We start from the raw sequence: 20,761 nt of genomic DNA, 5'->3' as shown, positions 1-20,761 counted from the left end.
GAGACACAGACACTCCCCCTGCGATGGTAATGGTAAAAAACTGTAGTAGTAGCTGACACACCTCACCAGCAAATTGTGCTTACTCGCAAAGATTTAACAACTGAGAAAACAAAAGTCCTTGTGTGTAATTTCAGCAACCACAAGACAATATCTGCTTGGGGGTGGACATAGGTTGGGGGTGGATACCTATGGGAGAACCGACACTGTAGGTGGCAGTATGCACTTTGATATTATTCTTGCAATCCCACAAAAACGAGAAGGAGAATCAGAAGAAGAACAAGACAACGAATGCCGCTTTTCCACTACATGGTCCCACCTCGCCATGACCCGGCACGGCTCCACTCTACACAGTTTGGTTGGTTTTCCATTACGATATAGTACCTCCTCAACGTGGGCGGGGTTTCAATGTTGGACGCCATGCTCATGCCTCTTCTAGTGACGACACTGTGACCAATCAGTGGACGGCAGTCTGACGACACATAGTATCGGCTCAGCTGAATGAAAAAGGTTCAAAAGTTCTTTGTGGTGTATTGAATTATTAAAATCAGTTCACTTTTTACAGATTTGTTTAAAAGATTTGTTGACTTAATCGTTCAGTACTTCGTGCATGAGCCAAGCACAGACTCCGTCTGACTCACTTTAGTCAGTCAGTAGTTACTAAACTGAAACAGAACGGCTTATGATTCAGTTCAGAACTTCTTGCACACGTGTCAGCTGGACAGCGGAGAATCTACAGATTCCAGCGGTACCATTTTTATCACTCTACGACCAAGATTCACGGATCCAGCCCCAAAATAAGAGCAAAACGACAACTGACTCAAGAAATACAACCAGAAATATTGTCTTACCTTTGCTGTTTATCAAAACAAGCTATTTCCACCGGAACAAAACCACTTCTAATGAAGAACTACACTTCCCAGCATGCTTTGGGAACAAATCCCGGTCAGATTGATCATTACAGAGCGACATTAGATCGTTCTGATTAGAGAAGGGCGAATGTCCGCCTAAATGCGTCATATGCATTTATGTCCTTTTGACTCACTAATGAAGTGATTCAGACACATTTGGAGACCGAGGTCTGATTCTACCGGTTTAGAGGTTTAAAAAAACGAGCTGTCAATCACCCTAATTGACCAAGGTAAGCCAGAGCTATGGCGCTGCGTAACTGAAGACGCTGCAGACTCACAGAGTTGTTATTACGCACTGCACAGGGAGCATCAATTTAGAGCGAGTTATCATACTTTTTTTTTTTTTTTTCAAAACAAGTTCTTTTTAGACATGTAGTGACATATACATACAATTAAATGGGTTTTTAATAATTTGGTACCTAAGAAATCTCAAATGGCACAGATGATGCCAAACTGTGCCAAAAGTGAGAACGCCCAGACATCTCTTTAATAAAACATCTGTAATTTTACTCTGCTTCACTTCAGCAGCATCAGACTTTGCACAGCTCATGTCCACATGTTGTTACATGACCTCCATGTGTTTTTAAGCTCCTACTGCACATTTTAAAGGTGATATTTGCTTCAAAATGCAATATTTTTTTAGGCGAGAGAAAAAAATCAGTGTTCCATGTACATTTACTCTGACACAGTGGCATCTACAGTGAAACGTACACCTCTGGTGGAATCTCACAAGTGTTATCTGTAGTTTGATATCAAGATAATTCACATAGAGCTTGTAACTGCAGAGATTTACTCTATTTAGTTTTGGCATGTCATTTTCGAGCAGGGACTCCAAAAAGAGGGTCAGGGAAGAAGAGGTTAAATAAGTTTGTAGAGGAAGAGGCAAATCATGTTGCTTGTACTAAAGTAATTAAGTTGGCCTAACTAGAAAAGTTTTGTGGCATGTACTCAATACTAGCTAAGTTGAAATAACTTAAAAATACCCATGCAAATTGTTACATCAATTTTTTAAGTTGAGCCAGCACATCATTTGCTAGAGTGCATGTCTGCACTGCAGGACAGACCTCAATGTATTACAATTAGATAAAATTGTTTATATCTGGCTGTTCAAAGGCCCTGGTATACACACACAGCGTGCACGGAGCCAACATGCATCATGCGCATGACACAATTTGCACCATCAACGGTTAGATCGCCCAAAGAACATGTAGACAGCGCATGCTTAAGCTGAATTCCAGCCCCACCAGTATGTAGAGTATTAAGCACCGCTCACCAAGCAGAACAAGACAACAGAAGAAGTAGTCGCCGAGGATAGTCATCCAAGCCTCGACCGGGCGACCATACGAACCGGCTGACGCCCTGACTCCCCTGCCCAACGGACCTTTGAGCTGTGAGCCTCTTGAACCAGACGTATCCAAAGGAGCTGTGGTTCTCTTCTTCTTTGGTAGGAATGCATCCTATTTCCTGTGTCCAGAATTCACTGAATGGTGAAGTCAGGTACTACAGGACCCTGATGAGCACGTATACCAGGGTCCGTAATTATGCAACACACAATGCGACATGCACATCGCCGCACGTGGCTTGTCTGCAGAAGTATACTACGGCCATAACAACTTTTGACCAGCAGGGGGTATTTGTGCACATGAAGCCTGCAGAAATAAACCTTTTTATGAACCTGGAAGGGCTTCAGTGCTTCAAGAAGCTTCATCTCCCCATCACTAGTGCATACTGCCACTTACAGTATCGGAGTATGTGTCACATGTCAATCAATGGTGCAGGTTTGCATGACCAATCACGAGGGGTCACATGCTCCCATAGGGACATGCCCCTAAACGCTCAAAAGTCAAGTTGACTCACTCAAGCAGATTTCATCTCCTCACTGAAGAGTCCAGCTCCGTGAGAAGAAATGACGCATATAGCTGAAACTCAGGTGTGAGCAATGACTGTCTCTCACCCACGAGTGCCTGCAAAAACCTCTTGGTTGCTGAAAGTACGCACAGGAACTTATTTGGCATGAGCGGTTGTTGAATCTTCGCGAGCAGAGTGAGTACAGTTTGCTCACTAAGGTGTTGTTACGTGCTCCTTTTGACACAAATCTGATTCCATACTCTTCACACTATAAGATTGGCAACCCACTGCGGTCACATTGCAGACGCCTAGAAATAAGATCAGGGTCTGAGAGGAATTACGCCACCCCAGACAGATGGGTCAGGGCTATATAAATACAGATCATTTTGACTTGGTTAATTTTGTCCACTTTAACTTTTAGTTTGTGTTAACCTATTATCCCAGAGCCCTGGGTAGAACTGTTTCAACTCACCTGTATCCACCAGAAACACTCCGTAGTTATTATGCAGGTCTGAGTTGTCTGGACAGTTCTCTAGGCCTTTCAGATACACTGCATTGGCTTCAGAAAAGCGTTTCTGTGGGAGTGTGGATGAAATAACACTGGATTAAAATAAGAATTCAATTAACTATGGTTTCAGGAAGTTATGGTGCAAACACGACATGAAATTGAGATATGATTAATGTTCTATTGCTGCCTGCACTCACTTAAATATCTGCAGATAAAGCAAATGTATACATATATATATAATATATATGTTTATATTGTGTATATATAAATAAATATATATACACAATATAAACATCAATACTTTAAAGCTTTAATTGTGTATATATATATAAATAAATATATATTTATATATATAAATACACAATATAAACATCAATACTTTAAAGCTTTAACAAAAAACATGATTTAGATAATTTCCTGATTAAATTTGCTTTATCTGCAGACAGTTAAGTGAGTGCAGGCAGCAATAGAACATTAATCATATCTCAATTTCAATATTATTAATTCTCAATATATATATATATATATATATAGCAGTACAATTATTCATTTACATTTACCATTATCTCTTGTGAGACTCTCCCTGTGGTTTTTGTTTACTTGATTTCATTTTTATACAATCTTTGGAGAGCTTAATGCTTTACCTATCCTATCCCACTTTTATTTTTTACTAACTAAACCAGGGCTATTCAACTAAAATTTCAGGAGAGCCAGCTTTTCGGAAGGCTGTCCAGCCAGTGGGCCGGTCAACCCCTGTCGTGCTATTTTGTGTTGCATGTACAGTAAATGGATACAAATAGCTGCTAGTTTTGTGCTAAACAGTTAAGTAACAAAACCACCAACATTCAGGTACAATACAATTTGTGTATAGTGCAAAAAGGTCACAGTACCACCAACATTTGGGTATAACAGTCACAATTGGCTCTTACAAATTTAGAGGTAACAATATAAACAACATTAAGGTGCAATGCCCAGAAAAGGCTATTTTTGCAGAAATATAAGTAACAGTACCAATAATATTGAGGTACAACTGCTACAGTTGGCTCATAGTGCAAAATATTCTGGTACATACATAGGCTGCCTAGAATTACAGCTGTACTAAGTATCACAAAGTGCCAGAAATAGGCGAAGCTACCGTTTTATTGGCTTTTTAATAATACATCATAATAGCCTTGAAGTAAACCATCAACTTGCCCTTTAGAATGCCTTCCCTGTCAGTTGAGGGAAAGCCAGTTACATTACTATTTTTTTATTTTCTGTCAACAGGAATAGCCTTCCTTATTTAAACATGCCATTATTACATTTCTGCTTAAAATCTGGTTATTTACCATGCCACTCTGCAGGCAAGTATGTGATATGTGCATGAATGTATGAGTGATAGCACTTTGTCTTATGGAAATTTCACCTGTTCAGCATAGAGTGATGCCAGACTGGAGTATGCATCAGCAAAATGTGGACCAAAGCATATGGAGTCTATAAGCAGAGCCTCAGCCTCTTTCTCCTTTCCCTGGGACCTAGAATATAGCATCACCTCATTGTCACATCATCATTAGTATCATTATTGGCATCACCATCAATATAATCTTGGACATCATTATTTGCCATCTTCTGATCCACAATCAAACACCTTTTTTGAATGAATAAGTGTGTTCATCATGAAAGAATGCAGTGTTCTGTAATACTCATAGTGGAAAAGCTGTGAAACACCAGATACTCACCCTCACAAGTCCCCATTTCCGAGTAAGTCAAACATGAACTTTTTTTTTTTTTTTTCAAAATTAGGGATTTTCGTTTTTTTCAAAATTGTTCAAGTTGAAGTTTCAAAGAAGCCACTACATGCTTCAAATCACAGCTCATTGTGGGTCTTAAAACCATACACCATATGAGGTGGTATCACATCCTGAAAGAGCATGCATGGCCAGAATGGAACAACATTGGTCACCCAGGTACTCTGCAGTTGCATTTATGTTGAGAACAGTGCCATTCCAATTTTCCATCTGTAGGTTAGTTGTGATAGCAGCCTTCCAACACCAATAAACCATAAGCAAAAAGACATATGTGTCATCATAAAGAATGCAAACAATTGAAGCCCCATATCTGACAGCATCTAACATGTAAGATATAGCTGATATATCAGCCTCATCATGAGTATCAATGCTGTCAGCTTTACTGGCCATCGTGATCTTACTTCTTACATTGAACGTACACAGGAGTTGGCTCAGCCTTCTCTTGCTGTGCTTGTTTTTGAAAACTTTGTCTCGACCAGGTAGAGGTGTAGTCAATGAGAGCTTGTACTCTGTGGAGCTCTCCCCCGCTCTTCTTTGTCATGGTCCTTGGCAGACACCTGCAAATATTTGTCAAAGATGACAAATGTCTGGGTTTTGTAAGAACTTGTAAGAAAGACGATTGGCCGAACCACGTGATAATTGAGCTGAGATGCATCCACAATGACAGCATCTGGTGGCTGGGGATTGTAAACTGGAATTCCAAACTGCTGGACAAGCACTGACTTATTGCCCTTTCGAAGGCATCCGTAGTCATCAATGATTGACAAGGGGACTGGGCTAAGCTCATATTTGAAAAGAGAAGAGAGCTCTATTTTTCTCTGGCCACCACAAACAATCAAGCATATAATGACTCAAGGTCACAAAAAACTTTCCCACTGACCTTCATTCCCTTTTTCTGTAACTTCATAGTCACTACCTTGTGAGAGATTGGTGCATAAAATGCAATGCAAATGTTTTCCCACAGCATCCTCACAATTTTAGAGCGGTCTTCAGCATCCAAGTCCTGTCGTGCTTCACCCTCCTCTTTGTGTCTGTTACTGCTACTTTACCACTGTACATGTCATCCAATGACTGAGAGAGATGAAAAAATATACCAAAGGATTGGATCCAAACTGCAACCTGTTCAGGGTTGGTTGAAATACCCTTCATGCCCCCTGCTTATTTCCCTTGCCTGATGCATATCTGCACTCACTGCAGGTGCACCATCTGAATGGCGGCACAGAATGTCATCCTTTGCAATGGAAGGAAGGTGCTGCATTTCACGTAAATGCCAAGTTATCCATCTGACATAGTGGTGATGATCAGCAGCAAAAAAATAGGGTAGCATCTTTCAAGGCAGTGTTGTTGCAGCAACCAGTCACCCTCCCTCTCTGCTTGCCAGAATCTATGTGCAATTAAGGTTGGCGTGATAAAGCAATCCATCCATTATCGGCCTGTTGGTCGCTGCCTTTCTTTTTCCAGGAATTCCAACATCTATCTAGATATTACACTTTTTCAATATTAATAATTCATGAAGAAGGGCATACATAACCATCCGGAAGGTTTGCATGGCCTTAGGCCAGGCCTTTCCATTGAAGATAGATGTCAGGCCACTAAATGATGTACTTACTAGCTCCTCAAGGCCTGTTGAATTCATCAACTCCCCAGTTGAGCCAATGAACGACATCAGGGTGTGCATCATTCCACGTTTGAGTACCACTGATGCCCATCGCTGTGGGTGACTCCAATTGATCTGGCAAGCAAACTTGTACAATTTCATGTCAAATGGAATATGACTGTAGCTCATACCAAGCTGCTGAGTGATGTGTCCAGGTATGTAAGGGCACTGAGCACTGTATCAGGATGAGCAGGAGGTGAGTCCAGCAATGGTCCTAAGACACTTATAGTTCTCATTTTGTATTTATTTTTTTCCTTTATTTAACCAGGTAAAAAACTCATTGAGATTTAAAACCTCTTTTCCAAGAGTGACCTGGCCAAGACAGCAGCACAAACACAGAAATAGTGACAACAAGACACAAGTAGAATACGATCACACACTACAGGTAAAACAAGAGTGGGATTTCACAATAACAAAGTGCAATCACAAGATCCTAGTGAACTAATTTCTCTGGCTTTTATCATTGTGACAATGCTATATCATCCATCATCCATATCAATATCATACCGATGGATAACAGTGGCACTGTTCATACCCTTTTGAACAGTGCCACATTTGTAAGGGAAATGCATTTGTGGGATGAGTACAGCAGAGTTGAGTATGTGGATTAAACCCATGAAAAAATGAAACCCCAGGTGCTGACAATTAGTTGTCTGTCCTGACCTCAACCCCACTGAACACTTGTGGGGTCAGCTTGTGTCTGCTATTTCTTGCCAGAGTGACCGACACAACCACATTGGCTGATCTCTTTGATAACAAAAGAAAAGTTGGATTAGGGTTAGGGTTAGGTTTTGCAAGATTAATGAGATTAAAGCCTTCACACCACGGTCAAAGGTTTGTATTCATGGGTTTTATGAAACAATATCATTATCATTAAACATCAGATCACTTTTAATATTTTAATTAGACCCAGCCCAAGTCTCAATGTGCTTGAGTGTTCAGCCTTCAGTTTGTTTTCATTTTCTTTTTTTTTCAGTGCTGCTGATATAAATATATATTTCATAAAATGGTCAGGCGTTTGTGGTGTGTTTGAGAGCCTTTCAGTGTGTGTGTGTGTGTGTGTGTGTGAGAAAGAGAGAGAGAGAGAGAGAATGTGTGTGTGTCTTACTTTAGGAGGTTTCCTAAGTTGAAGAGAGCTCGGTTATGTTGAGGGTTTGTGACCAGTGCTTTTCTGTAGTAGTGCTCAGCCTCCTCTGCTCTGTGTGTCAGAGTGCCAAGATTGTTTAAGGCACTGGCATGTCGCGGATACAGCCTGAGAAGAGAGCCAAATGCAAAATCTTCACGTTAAGAAAAAAGTGCTCCATTAAATAACTCATTTGGGGGATTATCACAAAAATGGTGCAGATTTTAAATTCAGAACCCACTTTCTACAGTTGTATTTGATGGAAACTGTAGTAGACAGTGATTCATCAATAGGTAATTACTCATGAGGATCTTAAGCACTGTTGAAGCAGTCATGCTTGCAGGTCACCATGGTAAGAAACCTGTCATTAACGGTATCACTATCAAACTCTACTCATTTTAGGATCTTAGAATGGCCCCACTTTTCAGACACTGCGACATACATCAGTGGTCAATGTTAGGAGGCCTCTCTGCAGACATTTACTGCTACTATCCATCAGTGCTACAAAAGACCTGTCTAACTGAAAAACACACACTTTTATGGTTAATGACTATAATGGTGACACAAGCTTGACAACTGGATTATGGTGGGAGGAAAGCGGGTGCCATGGTAAAGATTGTTCATTGATTGAACATTGTTCGACATGCCTGAGTCTTGGCAGCAGTGGAATTGATTGATAGAATAAAGACACAAACAGCACAGATTAGCAGCCTTTAAGCCATTACAACCACATTGCAATGCATTCTCTTCCAATCAGAGAATACGTTTGCTGCTCCAGGATAACAGTCAAATACTACAGAAAGATAGAGTAGGTGTGTCAGTAACTAAGTTGGCTAAACATTGCTTGTGAACTGGAAAATGCAGATTGTTATCCAGTGCATGATGTAATTAGTTAATATTTATAAACATACTATAGGTTCATAACTTGCTATTCCATTTAAAGAGCAAAAAGCAATGGCATTTTCCTGCAGTCTCCCTAAGGATGCACAAGTTTGGCTGTAACCTCCACTGTCCTTCACAGACACGGCCTACATGTAAAGGCCTAAACTCCATGTGAGAGGTGGGGCTTGTTAAATGTGAGTCAAAATCATCACAATTAAAAGAACCAAAGACTTAAACTACTGTGAGGGTATATTGAATGTATATAATACACAGGTGTTCACTATTTGAGTTGAATTACTGAAATAAATGAACTTTTCCACGATATTCTAATTTATTGAGATGCACCTGTATGTGTTCTCTCATCTCTCTGACTCACCCCTGTATGATTATAACACTGTGGCTTTTATGCCATGTGTACACTACTATAATGTGGGTTTTACAATTATCCTAGCTTAACTCTGAGGCATCTACCTACGGGTTACATTACAATTAGCCCTATATTTGTAACAGTCATTTGTCTCTGTATGGTTAAAATGGTGAGGTATGGTGTAGTGTGACGTGGCATCAGACCTGAGGGCAGTGGTGTAGTGGTGAATGGCCTCCTCATAACGACCACTGTCTTTCAGGAAATTAGCGTAGTTGTAATGAGCTTTTGCGTTGTGAGGCAAAGTCTGGATACCAGACCTAAAAAGAAAAAGAAGAAAAAAAGCGGGAGAAAGAAATAAGTAGAGGTAATGTTGATCTGAGGAACAACAAGCTCAGCAAAATCCTGCTGAGAACTACAGAAAAGAAAGTATTTGAACAGTATCAATGCAGTGGTCTTAATAAAGTGAATTCTCGCACTCTCGCAGGACACTTCCTCCAGCTCTTCCGGGGGGACCCCAAGGCGTTCCCAGGCCAGCCGGGGGACGTAGTCACTCCAGCGTGTCCTGGGTCTTCCTCTGGGTCTCCTCCCGGCGGGACATGCCCAGAACACCTCCCGAGGGAGGCGTCCAGGGGGCATCCGATACAGATGCCCGAGCCACCTCAGCTGGCTCCTTTCGATGTGGAGGAGCAGCGGCTCTACTCCGAGCTCCTCCCGGGTGACAGAGCTCCTCACCCTATCTCTAAGGGAGCGCTCTGCCACCCTGCGGAGAAAACTAATTTCAGCCGCTTGTATCCGGGATCTTGTTCTTTCGGTCATAACCCAAAGTTCATGACCATAGGTGAGGGTAGGAACGTAGATTGACCGGTAAATCGAGAGCTTTGCCTTTCGGCTCAGCTCCTTCTTCCTTCTCAGTTGCATCACTTCATTCCAAATTCCAATGATCACAGAATTTGATAGACAGAAAAAACAACAGAGCTGGTGGTTTAAAAACTAGACCTGTGCAGGAGACCCAAGCAAGGGAGAGGTCTATCTTTGCAATACATTGCATTACCACAGGGGGACAAAACATTAAAATGCTAACATTTGCTGCACCGCGGTACCGTATGCAAACAAGTAAGCCCAGCCTTTCTTCAGATCTGAGCTTTTGCAACTGGATTTTCGAAAAACACCAAGACAGGGTGGCTCTGTTTAGCTAAATCTCTATATTACGTTAATCTTACTTGAATGCCAGCGATTTAAGAAATGTAAAGAAAGTTGCAAGACTGTATTGCAGTTGTAAAACTGACAACATGGTGTCTCTCTGCATACGTTTCAGACTCTCTCTCTTAACATTTACTTGAAAAGTGCCTCCCTTGAAAGCCAGACATAGTTCTGTTGGACCGTCTTCAAGGAGAACAGCAGAAGGAGTAGCAGCATGGAGACACTGAGGACCGTGGTACCACATCGACCAACCAATGAACACAGCCGACCCAGACCATGAGTCACCAGGATACAGTAGCCCATACTGTGGAAGGAAGGAGAAAGCAAAGGTGGAGAAAGTAGAGACAGTGGTCAATGGGAGGGGATGAAAATAAAAAAACGGGAAATAGCTCAGTCAATTAAACTGCCCACACAATGACTTTCATTAACATTGTATCACATTTCACTGCTTTAGTTGTTTTTTCGGCCAATCAGCTGCTCGGCGGTCGGTCGTGGAGAAAACAGATGGCAACTTAATGTGCAGCCGAGGCAGAGGAGGCTCCTCACTGCTACTGTGGAGCTGTGTGTGTTCACCATTGAATGAAGATGGACAAGGAAAAACTCATAATTACTAAATTATGGCTGTACTTCTTAACCCATTTAGGCCGGGAAAGCATTGCCGCATTTCTACCATTAAAGCCGGGGGGCATTGTTGCATAATTCTACCATTGACGCCGGGAAAGCAGATAGTCATTTTCGTCTTGTTTTAAATTTATCCGAGCAAACATGGAGGACTTTGACAGCAAAGAGATTTCTGACGGCAGTGATTTTGAGGAGTTTCTCAGCTTCGATGACATTACTGCTGATGACCTTGAACGCGCTGAACCAATCGACCAGGATTTTGAAGATGACAAGGTCGACGATAACAACGATGAGTTTGAAGGTTTTGAAAGTGACTGGAAGACAGAGAATTACCACCACAATCGACGGAGTGTTTTTAAGCGCACACCAGGGGTGGAAGTCAATTTTCCTTCAAATGCCACACCACTGCAAGCACTATCGCCGTCACATGTGAAGTTGATATCGCTGACACAAGTTGATATGACTTTATTTTCTTACTGTTTTTTAATTGAAAATAGTGCCATTCAATTGACTTTTAATTTTTCTCTGTGAAGGTGTATCTAAATAAATTTCCCAGGAAAGCCACAGGTGTACGCTCGCAAATACTTTTTGAATTTTGTTCCTATCTACTACAGAGGCTGAGAAATCAATCATTTAGTAGGTATTGACACAACTGCTGAATCATTAACACAACATAATTAACATCACTGATACAGTGGTATGCAAAAATTTGGGCACCTCTGTAAATGTTCATGATTTTCCTTTATAAATCATTGGTCGTTTGGATAAGAAATTTCAGTTAAATATATCATATTAGAGAAAAACACAATGATATTTGAAAAGTGAAATAAAGTTTATATGATTTACACAAAGCGCTCATGTACTGACGCATATACTATGCTCATTTGCATGAATTCCACATGAACTTTGACCTATGAATTATTTATTCTGACATGACTGAAACCTTTTTTGAAAACAAAGTCTTAAAGGGGCTGTACTTAAGATTATTCATGGATTTTGTTATTGCCATTGAATAAATATACCATAACGTGTCACTAGGTGCAACCATTTGTTACCTACAGCCCCTTTGTCCCTCAAAACGCCCCCAAAGTTATGACACACAGACACACACACACACATGTGCACACACACACACACCTGGGCATGTAGAGGACCCTCTCTGCCACAACAAATCCAACACTGAAGAAGAGGTTACTTGCAGGAATGAAGGGAAACACCAGGAACAATAGTCCCACTAACACCTCCCTGCTTTCTTGTCTCTGCAGAGAGAAAGATGAAGAGAAAAAGAGGACAAACAAAGAGAAATTGGTTATTTACAACAACAAAAAAGAATAGAGATGAAAAGCATTTTCATTCTGTTACAGTAAGGCCTTCGTTGAATAGAAGCACGGAAAACAGCAGGCTCTCTTGACCACTGCACAGATTGAATAGACAAGAGAAAGTGTGAGTCAGTTTACCACGGCCTGTATGAAACGGCATAAGGTTGACTCCGAAAACTAGGGTTTTAATCCGGAATGGACTAAGGCGTTCTTCCTTTAGGAAGTTCGAAACCGCTGTGTCTCATTTGCTCTGAGAAAGTTGTCAGTGGGAAACCAAGCATAAAAATACATTTAATAAATGTTACCCGCTAAATTCTGCAGTAAGCTTTAAAAAAGAAGTGATCTTAAAGCCAACTATGATTGGTCAAAGATGATTTTAACACATTCATTTACTGGCCATCAACTCACTAATGAGTGTTCCCTCAGGGTTGTGTGGATTTTGGGATGCCACAAAAGCCTGTTCAGCTGTGCACACAGACTAAAAAAGTCTTATATACTGTAGTTGATGCAGCCTTTGTCTTTGTATTTTAACTTGTTAATATTATTATTGTTATGAGTACTTATTATTTATAGTTCTCAGTTGAATGTCCAATTCACTTTGCTTTTACCTTTGTTATTTCTTTTTTTCTTATTTATTTTATCTATTATTAATTATTGTATAGTCCTCCAGGGTTGCACCAAAAAATAAATATTGCTTAAATGGCATTGAATTACAGCTTTCTTCATTTTAATTGAGTCCTTGACTTCACACAGTGCAGATATTGATACAATGACAATGCTACTTGCATATTAAACATGATGAAGCTTTAAGATGCTGGCAAACTGCCCAGGGTGTTACGGATAAAGCGGTAGAAAATGGACGGATGGATTTTAAAAAGGTTTTCCATAAACACGGCATTGTTTCATGTAACATCATCATTTCCATGTCTTCATCCAACTAAAATGCTCAAAATGACTGGAAAGGCTGTATGACATATGCCAGTACTTTAATGCATGACAACTCCTCCTCATTTTATTGTTTATATTTCAAATATAAATACATTCAAATAAATAAGAAGCTGACCAATTATTATTGATATCAGGAATATGGAATGATCATGAATATTATGAAGTAATTCTAAAGTGTGCTACTGTGGCTCCCACTAATTAAGTCGACTAACAAAACAGAAGCATTTGACAATAAGGAATGGGGCCAATTACCTGTCACTTCCTGTAAGAATGAGCAAAAGTCAGAGTCACAGAAGCAGACAAACAGACATATTAACAGTATTACAGTTGTTTCACACTAAATATCACTATCACTATTCTATACTTCTATACTTACTTCTATAGCAGTTACAGATGTCTTTTTGGGAACCGTGAGTTAGATACATGTCTATTTATGTGTAAGTGTCTATTTATCTTTTTACCATATTACATTCAATATGGGGATTCAATAGGTTTATTGTCTTGTCAGCATATACTGATGCAGTAGAACTGAACCACACAAAAAAAGAGAAGAAATCAACCTCAGCACTTTTGGCACATCATGCATATCAGTTATTTCTTTGGTTCAGCTTTCTATTGTTGCTTGAGATTTAACTGTTAACTATTTAATTTCTGAAGCTTTAACAACCCAGTGTCCATGATCATATATGTACATGTCTGAAAACCAAAGATCAATGTAATCAGTTCAGCTGTCAGACATATGAACATGAATGAAATGGTGTGATAAGGGAATGATACTTGGTTATGACTATGGTTCAGTTTCAGTGCACAAAGCATGTTATGGTGGAGAAAAGATTATGCTGAGTCAACATCTTCTTTAAAAAGTGCTTTGCAGGATTAAACCACAACATGTTCTCATGTCAGTGATTAAAGTTCCTTACATTTGGGGTTGAAGATGTAAAATCGTTTCACAGAGTTAAAACATCCGGTTTTTGCAGCACTAAAACACTCCATGTCCTCGTAACAGTGTAAAAACACTCTGCATCACAGCATTAAAACAGCACATTTCACATCTTGACCATTACACACCAACACATACCTATATACTTAGGTAGCGTAAACTTACTTCAGAAATATGACACAAATAAAAATTATGGCAAAACTTTTTTCAGAACAGAAGTTGGTTTACTAAAAAAAAGTTAAATAGCTTTTTTTTTTGTCTGGGAGACCAGACTAACACTTGATAAACTAAAATTAAAAACCATAGGACTTAAATGTTTTGCCTTTATACCTCTGGGATGTTATCACTAATCACGTCTTACGCACTTCATGTTCTTGCTCTTACCTGCAGTGAAAGGATGCAGCGCAGGCCAAAAGAAATCATCACAATGGCCAGAAGCATTGAGGCAGCATTGCGCACGTCACTCAGAGATTCCACCAGGGGGATGCTACCCACCTGCCAGTCATAACAGAGCATGACGGGGGCGAGCAGCAGCCAGACATTGAATGACAGAAGATATGAGTAGGTCAAAATCCTGTGGGGAGGACAAATAAATGGATGAGAAGAAGGGTGCAAGAGGGAAAGAAAGCATTTGTCATTTAAATCATTTAAATCTCACTCACGCTATTTATCTTAACCCTGAGGACAAACTACGGCCAACTGCAGCCCATGGTCCATTTTTAATTGGCCCGCAGCAAACAAATATATTTGAATATGGCCCTCACATGAAACTTGCTCCTGAGCATGTTGTAGTTCTTTGTTTCAACACTGGGGAGAGTTGTTGTATTGAATGAGGCAGCTCCTCCACCCAAAAAGATCAATCAATTGTGTGACCAAAGATGCCAGAAGCAAAGAAATGCAAGATAGAAAGTGAGTGTAGAAAATTTTACACATGGTGGGAAAATGAAAAGTTGAAAAGGGGAGATCTTTCTGATCTGCAATGAAACAGTTGATGAAAGATGATGATGATTATTTTTTTTGCGGGGATTTGATGATAACTTTTGTATTACGGAGGAGCTGCTTGATCTGTGTCTAAATTGCACAACATTGGGTAAGGACATTTTTAAGCTGGCAGTATTGGAACTTAAATTGGAAAAGCTGTATGGAGTTACAGCAGAAGGGCCTCCGGCTATGACGGACGATGGCCTCTATGGTGTGCACCAAAGTAAAAGAGAGCGTAGGTGAGGCTGTTGTAATGCACTGTATCATCCACCAAGAAGCCTTCTGAGCCAATCAAGACAGTTCAGCTTGGTGAAGTGATGAAAACCTGATGTGAAAACCGTCAACATAATTTGAGCATGAGGGCTCCAGCAAAGACAATATCAAGCTTTCCTATCTGAAGTGGATGTGAAATATGGGGAGCTATTCTACCACTCTGGTGTGTGCTGGCTAAGTCGTGGCGCCATACTGCAGCGGGTTTATCCCTGAGATCGGAAATGGAAAAGTTTTTGAAAGAGAAGGGCCGACCACTTCATGAGCTGAGTGACCAGGTTGGCAAACCTGGCATTGTTAGTAGTCCACAGGCTCTCACTCCAGATGAACATGTCATAAATGTATTAATGCCAATATGTTTATATATTATATTATTATTCTATCTGGGATAAAATAAATCAGATTACTCTTGGTATGAGCCCCACGGTGTCATTTCTGTGTTTCTTCGCATCTACTAATCTAACAGGTAATCTCTTTCATCATCGACCGGTGATGCTTATTCAACATGCTGACTTGGCTATAAACCTGTCATTAAAGGTTCTGATGATGCTGTCAAGGGTCTACTGCAGTACACACTGGCCCTGTGAGAACTACGGAGGGTGACATACTGCCCTACAATTGACCGGCTGGGTGGTGTGTCCTGGACCTAAGAAATACTGGCCTGGTGAGCAGATATTGGGAGAAGGAAGTAGGGTTGTCCTGTTCAGAGAAGAAAGGCATGGATCCTCCCATCAGCCACAGTCTGACTGACATGATGATCACAACCTGGCAAAGGGAGAAGTTTTGTCAGGTGACACAAATTGTACAAAACAAGGGTGAATTTTGTGTAGTGTAAAGTGTAAATGACTTAAATATAATGCAAAATGAGGACAGATATATTGAAATTTTGTGTGAAGACAACTGACAAGGTTTTCACGGTAAGAAGGGGAAAACAAGTACTCACATATCCAGATATCACACAGGCTCGTTTGATAAAGGGGCTGTAGAGGAGTTTGCTGGGTCTGAAGCCATACAGGTGACTGAGGGACACAGACAGAGAGGTCAGTCACGTTTTTACTATGGGCTTTAACCAACAAAGTGCAGTTGCAGCAAGTGAAGATATGGCAACCAGATTATCATTAGGGGTGGGGAAAAACATTAGTGTCTCCGTACAGAGCCTGGATCCTCCCAAGTCATGCGACAAAATGAGACATCTAGCCAACACAACTCACAGGTTTTCCTTCTTCTTCTCAAATTAAATTACGGCAGTCTGTACACCAAGATGCTAAATGCTGCCCTCCAAAGTTCAAAGTCCTGAATCGCAATCTCCTGTCCCTTGAAGTCTAATTGTTGATACAAGCACTTATCAGCCAAAACATCCTAAAAATATATTATATTATGTATATATATATATATATATATATATATATATATATATATATTTTTTTTAAAATATGGTTTATTTATGGAAGTGTTTTCCATCATCAGTGACACAGAACATGAACCTCCACATGCACTACTGGACAAATGAGTAAACAAGAACAATGCATGAGAGAAACCACAACACAAACAAATATTGAGGATGTTTTGACTATCCTCCAACAAACTGTGCAAGAGATTGACAGCATCACCATTGCCAAATAAATGAAAAGAAAGGGAACCAACATCATTCAAACGTTTAACAGTGGGCTTACTTTACAAGAGGCTTGTGGCAGAGAACCAGGGCATCATACAACACACACACTCCAAACACGGTAATGCCTGTCTCCTTCACTAACATGGCGCAGGTGCCCAGCAGCAAACTGATGACCAGAGACCACACAGAGGTAGCAGATGGCACAGAGTTTTCCGAGACACACCCACCAACACTTCTGAAAGAGAGTAAAGAGGAAGAAAATGTATTTTAGGACAAATTATTCCAGATTTGATTGCTTTTTTGCATTCTATCCCTGGCTCCTTTTTTTACAAATACTTTCTGAAAGAGCTGCTCCTGTCTCTTTATGACCTGCCCCTAAACCTTGAGTGCTGTTTAGAAGCAGGGATGAGTATGTGCATGCATGTGTGAACACAGGGCAGGGGTGGTGGAGGGTCAGCTTACCTAATATAGGAGAGAAAAGTCAGCAAGAACAGCAGGCAAGCCAAGACATCAGCCCTGCCTACGACACCAGACACCTGCAACACACAAAGATGTTAGAAATGACTCATGTGCTGAACCGCTCTGGTAATGAAACACTGCTGGATAGTGATTAGGAAGTCTAGTCCAAAGATCTTGCTCTTTTGGCCCAGCTCCCTTAGAAGCTCCCTCTCTTATGGCTCCCAAAAGGCTCTTCATTTAGTTTCACCCAGAGCCTTCTATTTTTAGCCCAATTTAGCAACTATGAATGGTTTGTGTGTTGGTAAGCAGTTTTTTCAGTGTTTTCATAAAAGCATTATTTTCATGCATTTTAATTACAAAAAATACACTGTTACAATCTCATGATTTCAAACAAATTTCTCAGTCATCGGATGCGATGAGTAATTCTTTTAACTATTTGGTTTCATACGGAAGGGAAGCATTCCATAAGGCTCAACTATGAGGTGTCATTTTTCATCGGATTTCAGGAAAAAGTCTCTACTGGTGCAGTGGTTAGTTCCCTGCCCTTCCTGCAAAAGTTGGGTTCAAGGAGATTTATACATGTTGTCAGTCCAATCACATGCAATATGGGGATTCGGCACTGGACATTCTTATGTAATTCTGAACAAATATTGGACATCTATCTATCTATCTATCTATCTAGGTGGGCTGAAGCTGGAGGGTGGGCATAAGTGCCCGACTCCTGCTCGCTCCTCGTGGGCTGATGGTCTGGGTGGGGATGGCAGTGGTGGGCTTCACTCGGTCTGGGGGTTGCCTGGATGATCATGATGCAGCTCCCTGAATGTGCGGCGGTGGGCGGCGGATTTGCTCGCCGCTGAACTTATCAAAAATTTTAATGAAACGTATTGTAGAAATGTAGCGGAGTAGAAAGTATAGATAATTGCTGCAAAATGTAAGTAAAGTAAAAAGTATGCACAAAGTATTTGTACTTCGTTACATTCCACCACTGCCTGTTATACAAAAGTATAATATTATACAACATAATAATAAAAATAATAATAACTACAGACTCTTCCTGCGCACAGCAAATCTGTCCGACACCACAAGGCATGCAATCAACCATATTACATACTGTACAGGACGGGTTGAAAAAAAAAATGCAAGATGTTCCATGATGCAGATGTACCGCACACGCTTCCACCCACTCTTAATGACCATTCAAAGTGCATTACCACATAGCTCAGTAGTTTCTCACTCATCCTGATCCAGATAAATTGTAGATAAATATGTGCTGTTTACCCAGTCACATCAATTTACATGCTTATTCATGGAGTGCTGAAATTGTTGCACATCTTTCACACTCATTCAAACATTGCTGGCACAGCTTCCAGTAGCAATTTGGGGTTAAGTGTCTTGTGCAACACATCAACACGTCAGTATGTGAAGGAGCTACGGATAGAACCACCAATAACCAGATCTAACTAATGTATTTTACTGATGAGTATACAGAATGATTTTGTAAAAACTGCATAGCTTCCTTCATGTTTGTGACAGTCATATACTCACGGCCTCAGTGTGAACAGGGTGTACAGCAAAGAGTAGTGCTGTGAGGAAGGCCAGGCGTGACTCTGCAAACACACAATACTGACATGTGTGCAGAAGCAGGCAGGTCACAGCACAGTGCAAACAGACATTGACCATGTGGAAATATAGAGGAGTCATTCCGCCCAAGAGGATGTTCAACCTGAAAGACAAGACAATATCTGACTGTGATGTGATATCTCAAAGTGATCTGGTCATAGTAGAAGAACATACACTCAGTTTCCTAAAAAACCAAGCCTAACTACAGCGACAAGAAAGCCTTTGTGAAGCCTTTAGATTTCTGATTGCTTTCTGATTTAGAAAAATTAATTTGTGATAAAATGTGACACGTTCTTCCTCAAATTCACAAATATTAACAAACGCAATGTGCTTGAGGTAATAACACAAACCACCGCACATTCAGGGAGCTGCATCATAATCACCCAGGCATCCCCCAGAGTGAAGGGGACCAGATCCCACGCATCCAGCAATGCCTCCAGGCCACTTGGATGCCTGGGCATTAAACTTTGATATCAAGTGGGGGGCCACAACATATCGTCCCGTGGGCCACGTGTCTGAGACTACTGGTCTACAGTATGCCCATTATACTCAGTTATTTAAAAATGAGTTGAGTACTACAGCACAGACTCTGTCTGACACAGTCACTGAATACAGCAGCATGGTTTGTGATGCTCACATCAGCAGTGTTGTCGCTATATACACCATACTCATATGCTTGCCAGAGCAGGTACTAAGAAAAGCACCAGATACTATCGCTAATGGAAAAGCAAAATCACGAGGCGAATTGAGCCAGTGTTGTTTTCGTCAACGAGGACGATGACGAAATCTTTTCGTTGACGCCACTTTTTTTCATGACGATAACAAGACGGTGACAAGATAAACATGACTCTTTGATGACGAAAACATGACGAGACGTGTGTGAGATTTCGTTGACGAGACAAAAATGGACGAAAATGTCAGTGTGTGGTCTGTCAGACGTTTAAAACGCATGACAGACAGATCGATTATTTAGGAACATGACAGTAACTGGACACAGTAGTTGTAGTAGTGGCTAAAGTTAGCTTTTGTTAAGCTAACGTCAATTAATTATGTGTGTTTCTTTAGCAGCATGTTTAGCCATGTTTACATTCAGTGACGTGTGGTGATCTCTTTGTGTGTAATAATAGCCAATCTGCAAGCTCACAGTGTGTTGAACTTATAGATCTGCTGCTATTTTCACAACTTATGTGTGACACTGCCCAACAACAATCTCCAATACTTATTGACCTAAATACATTTGTTAAAAGACTATACTTCTTTTTTCGACTAAAACTAGACTAAAACTATCACATATAGAAGTGACTAAAATGTGACTAAAACTAATAAGCATTTTCCTCCAAAAGACTAAGACTAAGACTAAATCTAAGATGGTTGTCAAAAACAACACTGAATCGAGCTAGTGGAAACACAAATGGAAAAAGAACCAAACCGCGTAGAGTCGAGCTGTGCCGAGCTACAACTGTGGAAAAGCGTCATATGAGGCTGCCACTGTTGTATGACGTCAGCGTCCGCGTTTATTTACCGTGTCTGTCGTCATCATGCTGTGGTTGGTGATGTGTGTGGTGGTGACAGAGCAATTCGACTGACACAGACTGTTGTCGGGTTCAAACTGCGGCAGCAGAGATCACTTACTTGAAGGTGAGGATGCACAGCGGTCGGTAGGATTTGTGGCTCGTGTTGTCCACCATCCTCTTGCCCCAGAAATCGT

The 20,761-nt window shown here is 40.7% G+C and overlaps 1 protein-coding gene across 1 annotated transcript in view; it reads right to left on the bottom strand.

The window, feature by feature from the left end:
* tmtc1 (transmembrane O-mannosyltransferase targeting cadherins 1) overlaps nt 1-20,761 on the bottom strand; it is a 28,969-nt gene extending 8,208 nt beyond the window's left edge. The window contains exons 1-13 of the mRNA XM_083907007.1: nt 20,686-20,761; nt 18,979-19,156; nt 17,437-17,510; nt 17,033-17,209; nt 16,303-16,378; nt 16,021-16,124; nt 14,493-14,682; nt 12,039-12,160; nt 10,417-10,584; nt 9,284-9,397; nt 7,817-7,960; nt 4,670-4,778; nt 3,229-3,331 (exon numbers count right to left, since the gene is read on the bottom strand). Of these exons, the coding sequence (XP_083763133.1) occupies nt 3,229-3,331; nt 4,670-4,778; nt 7,817-7,960; nt 9,284-9,397; nt 10,417-10,584; nt 12,039-12,160; nt 14,493-14,682; nt 16,021-16,124; nt 16,303-16,378; nt 17,033-17,209; nt 17,437-17,510; nt 18,979-19,156; nt 20,686-20,741 (1,615 nt within the window). The 5' untranslated portion in view covers nt 20,742-20,761. The remainder of the gene's footprint in view (nt 1-3,228; nt 3,332-4,669; nt 4,779-7,816; nt 7,961-9,283; nt 9,398-10,416; nt 10,585-12,038; nt 12,161-14,492; nt 14,683-16,020; nt 16,125-16,302; nt 16,379-17,032; nt 17,210-17,436; nt 17,511-18,978; nt 19,157-20,685) is intronic.

This window comes from Microchirus variegatus (genome assembly GCF_963457635.1).
Source record: "Microchirus variegatus genome assembly, chromosome: 20".
NCBI lineage: Eukaryota > Metazoa > Chordata > Actinopteri > Pleuronectiformes > Soleidae > Microchirus > Microchirus variegatus.
The sequence above is the reverse complement of the archived record's forward strand: the minus strand, read 5'-3'. Positions and strand labels throughout refer to the sequence as shown.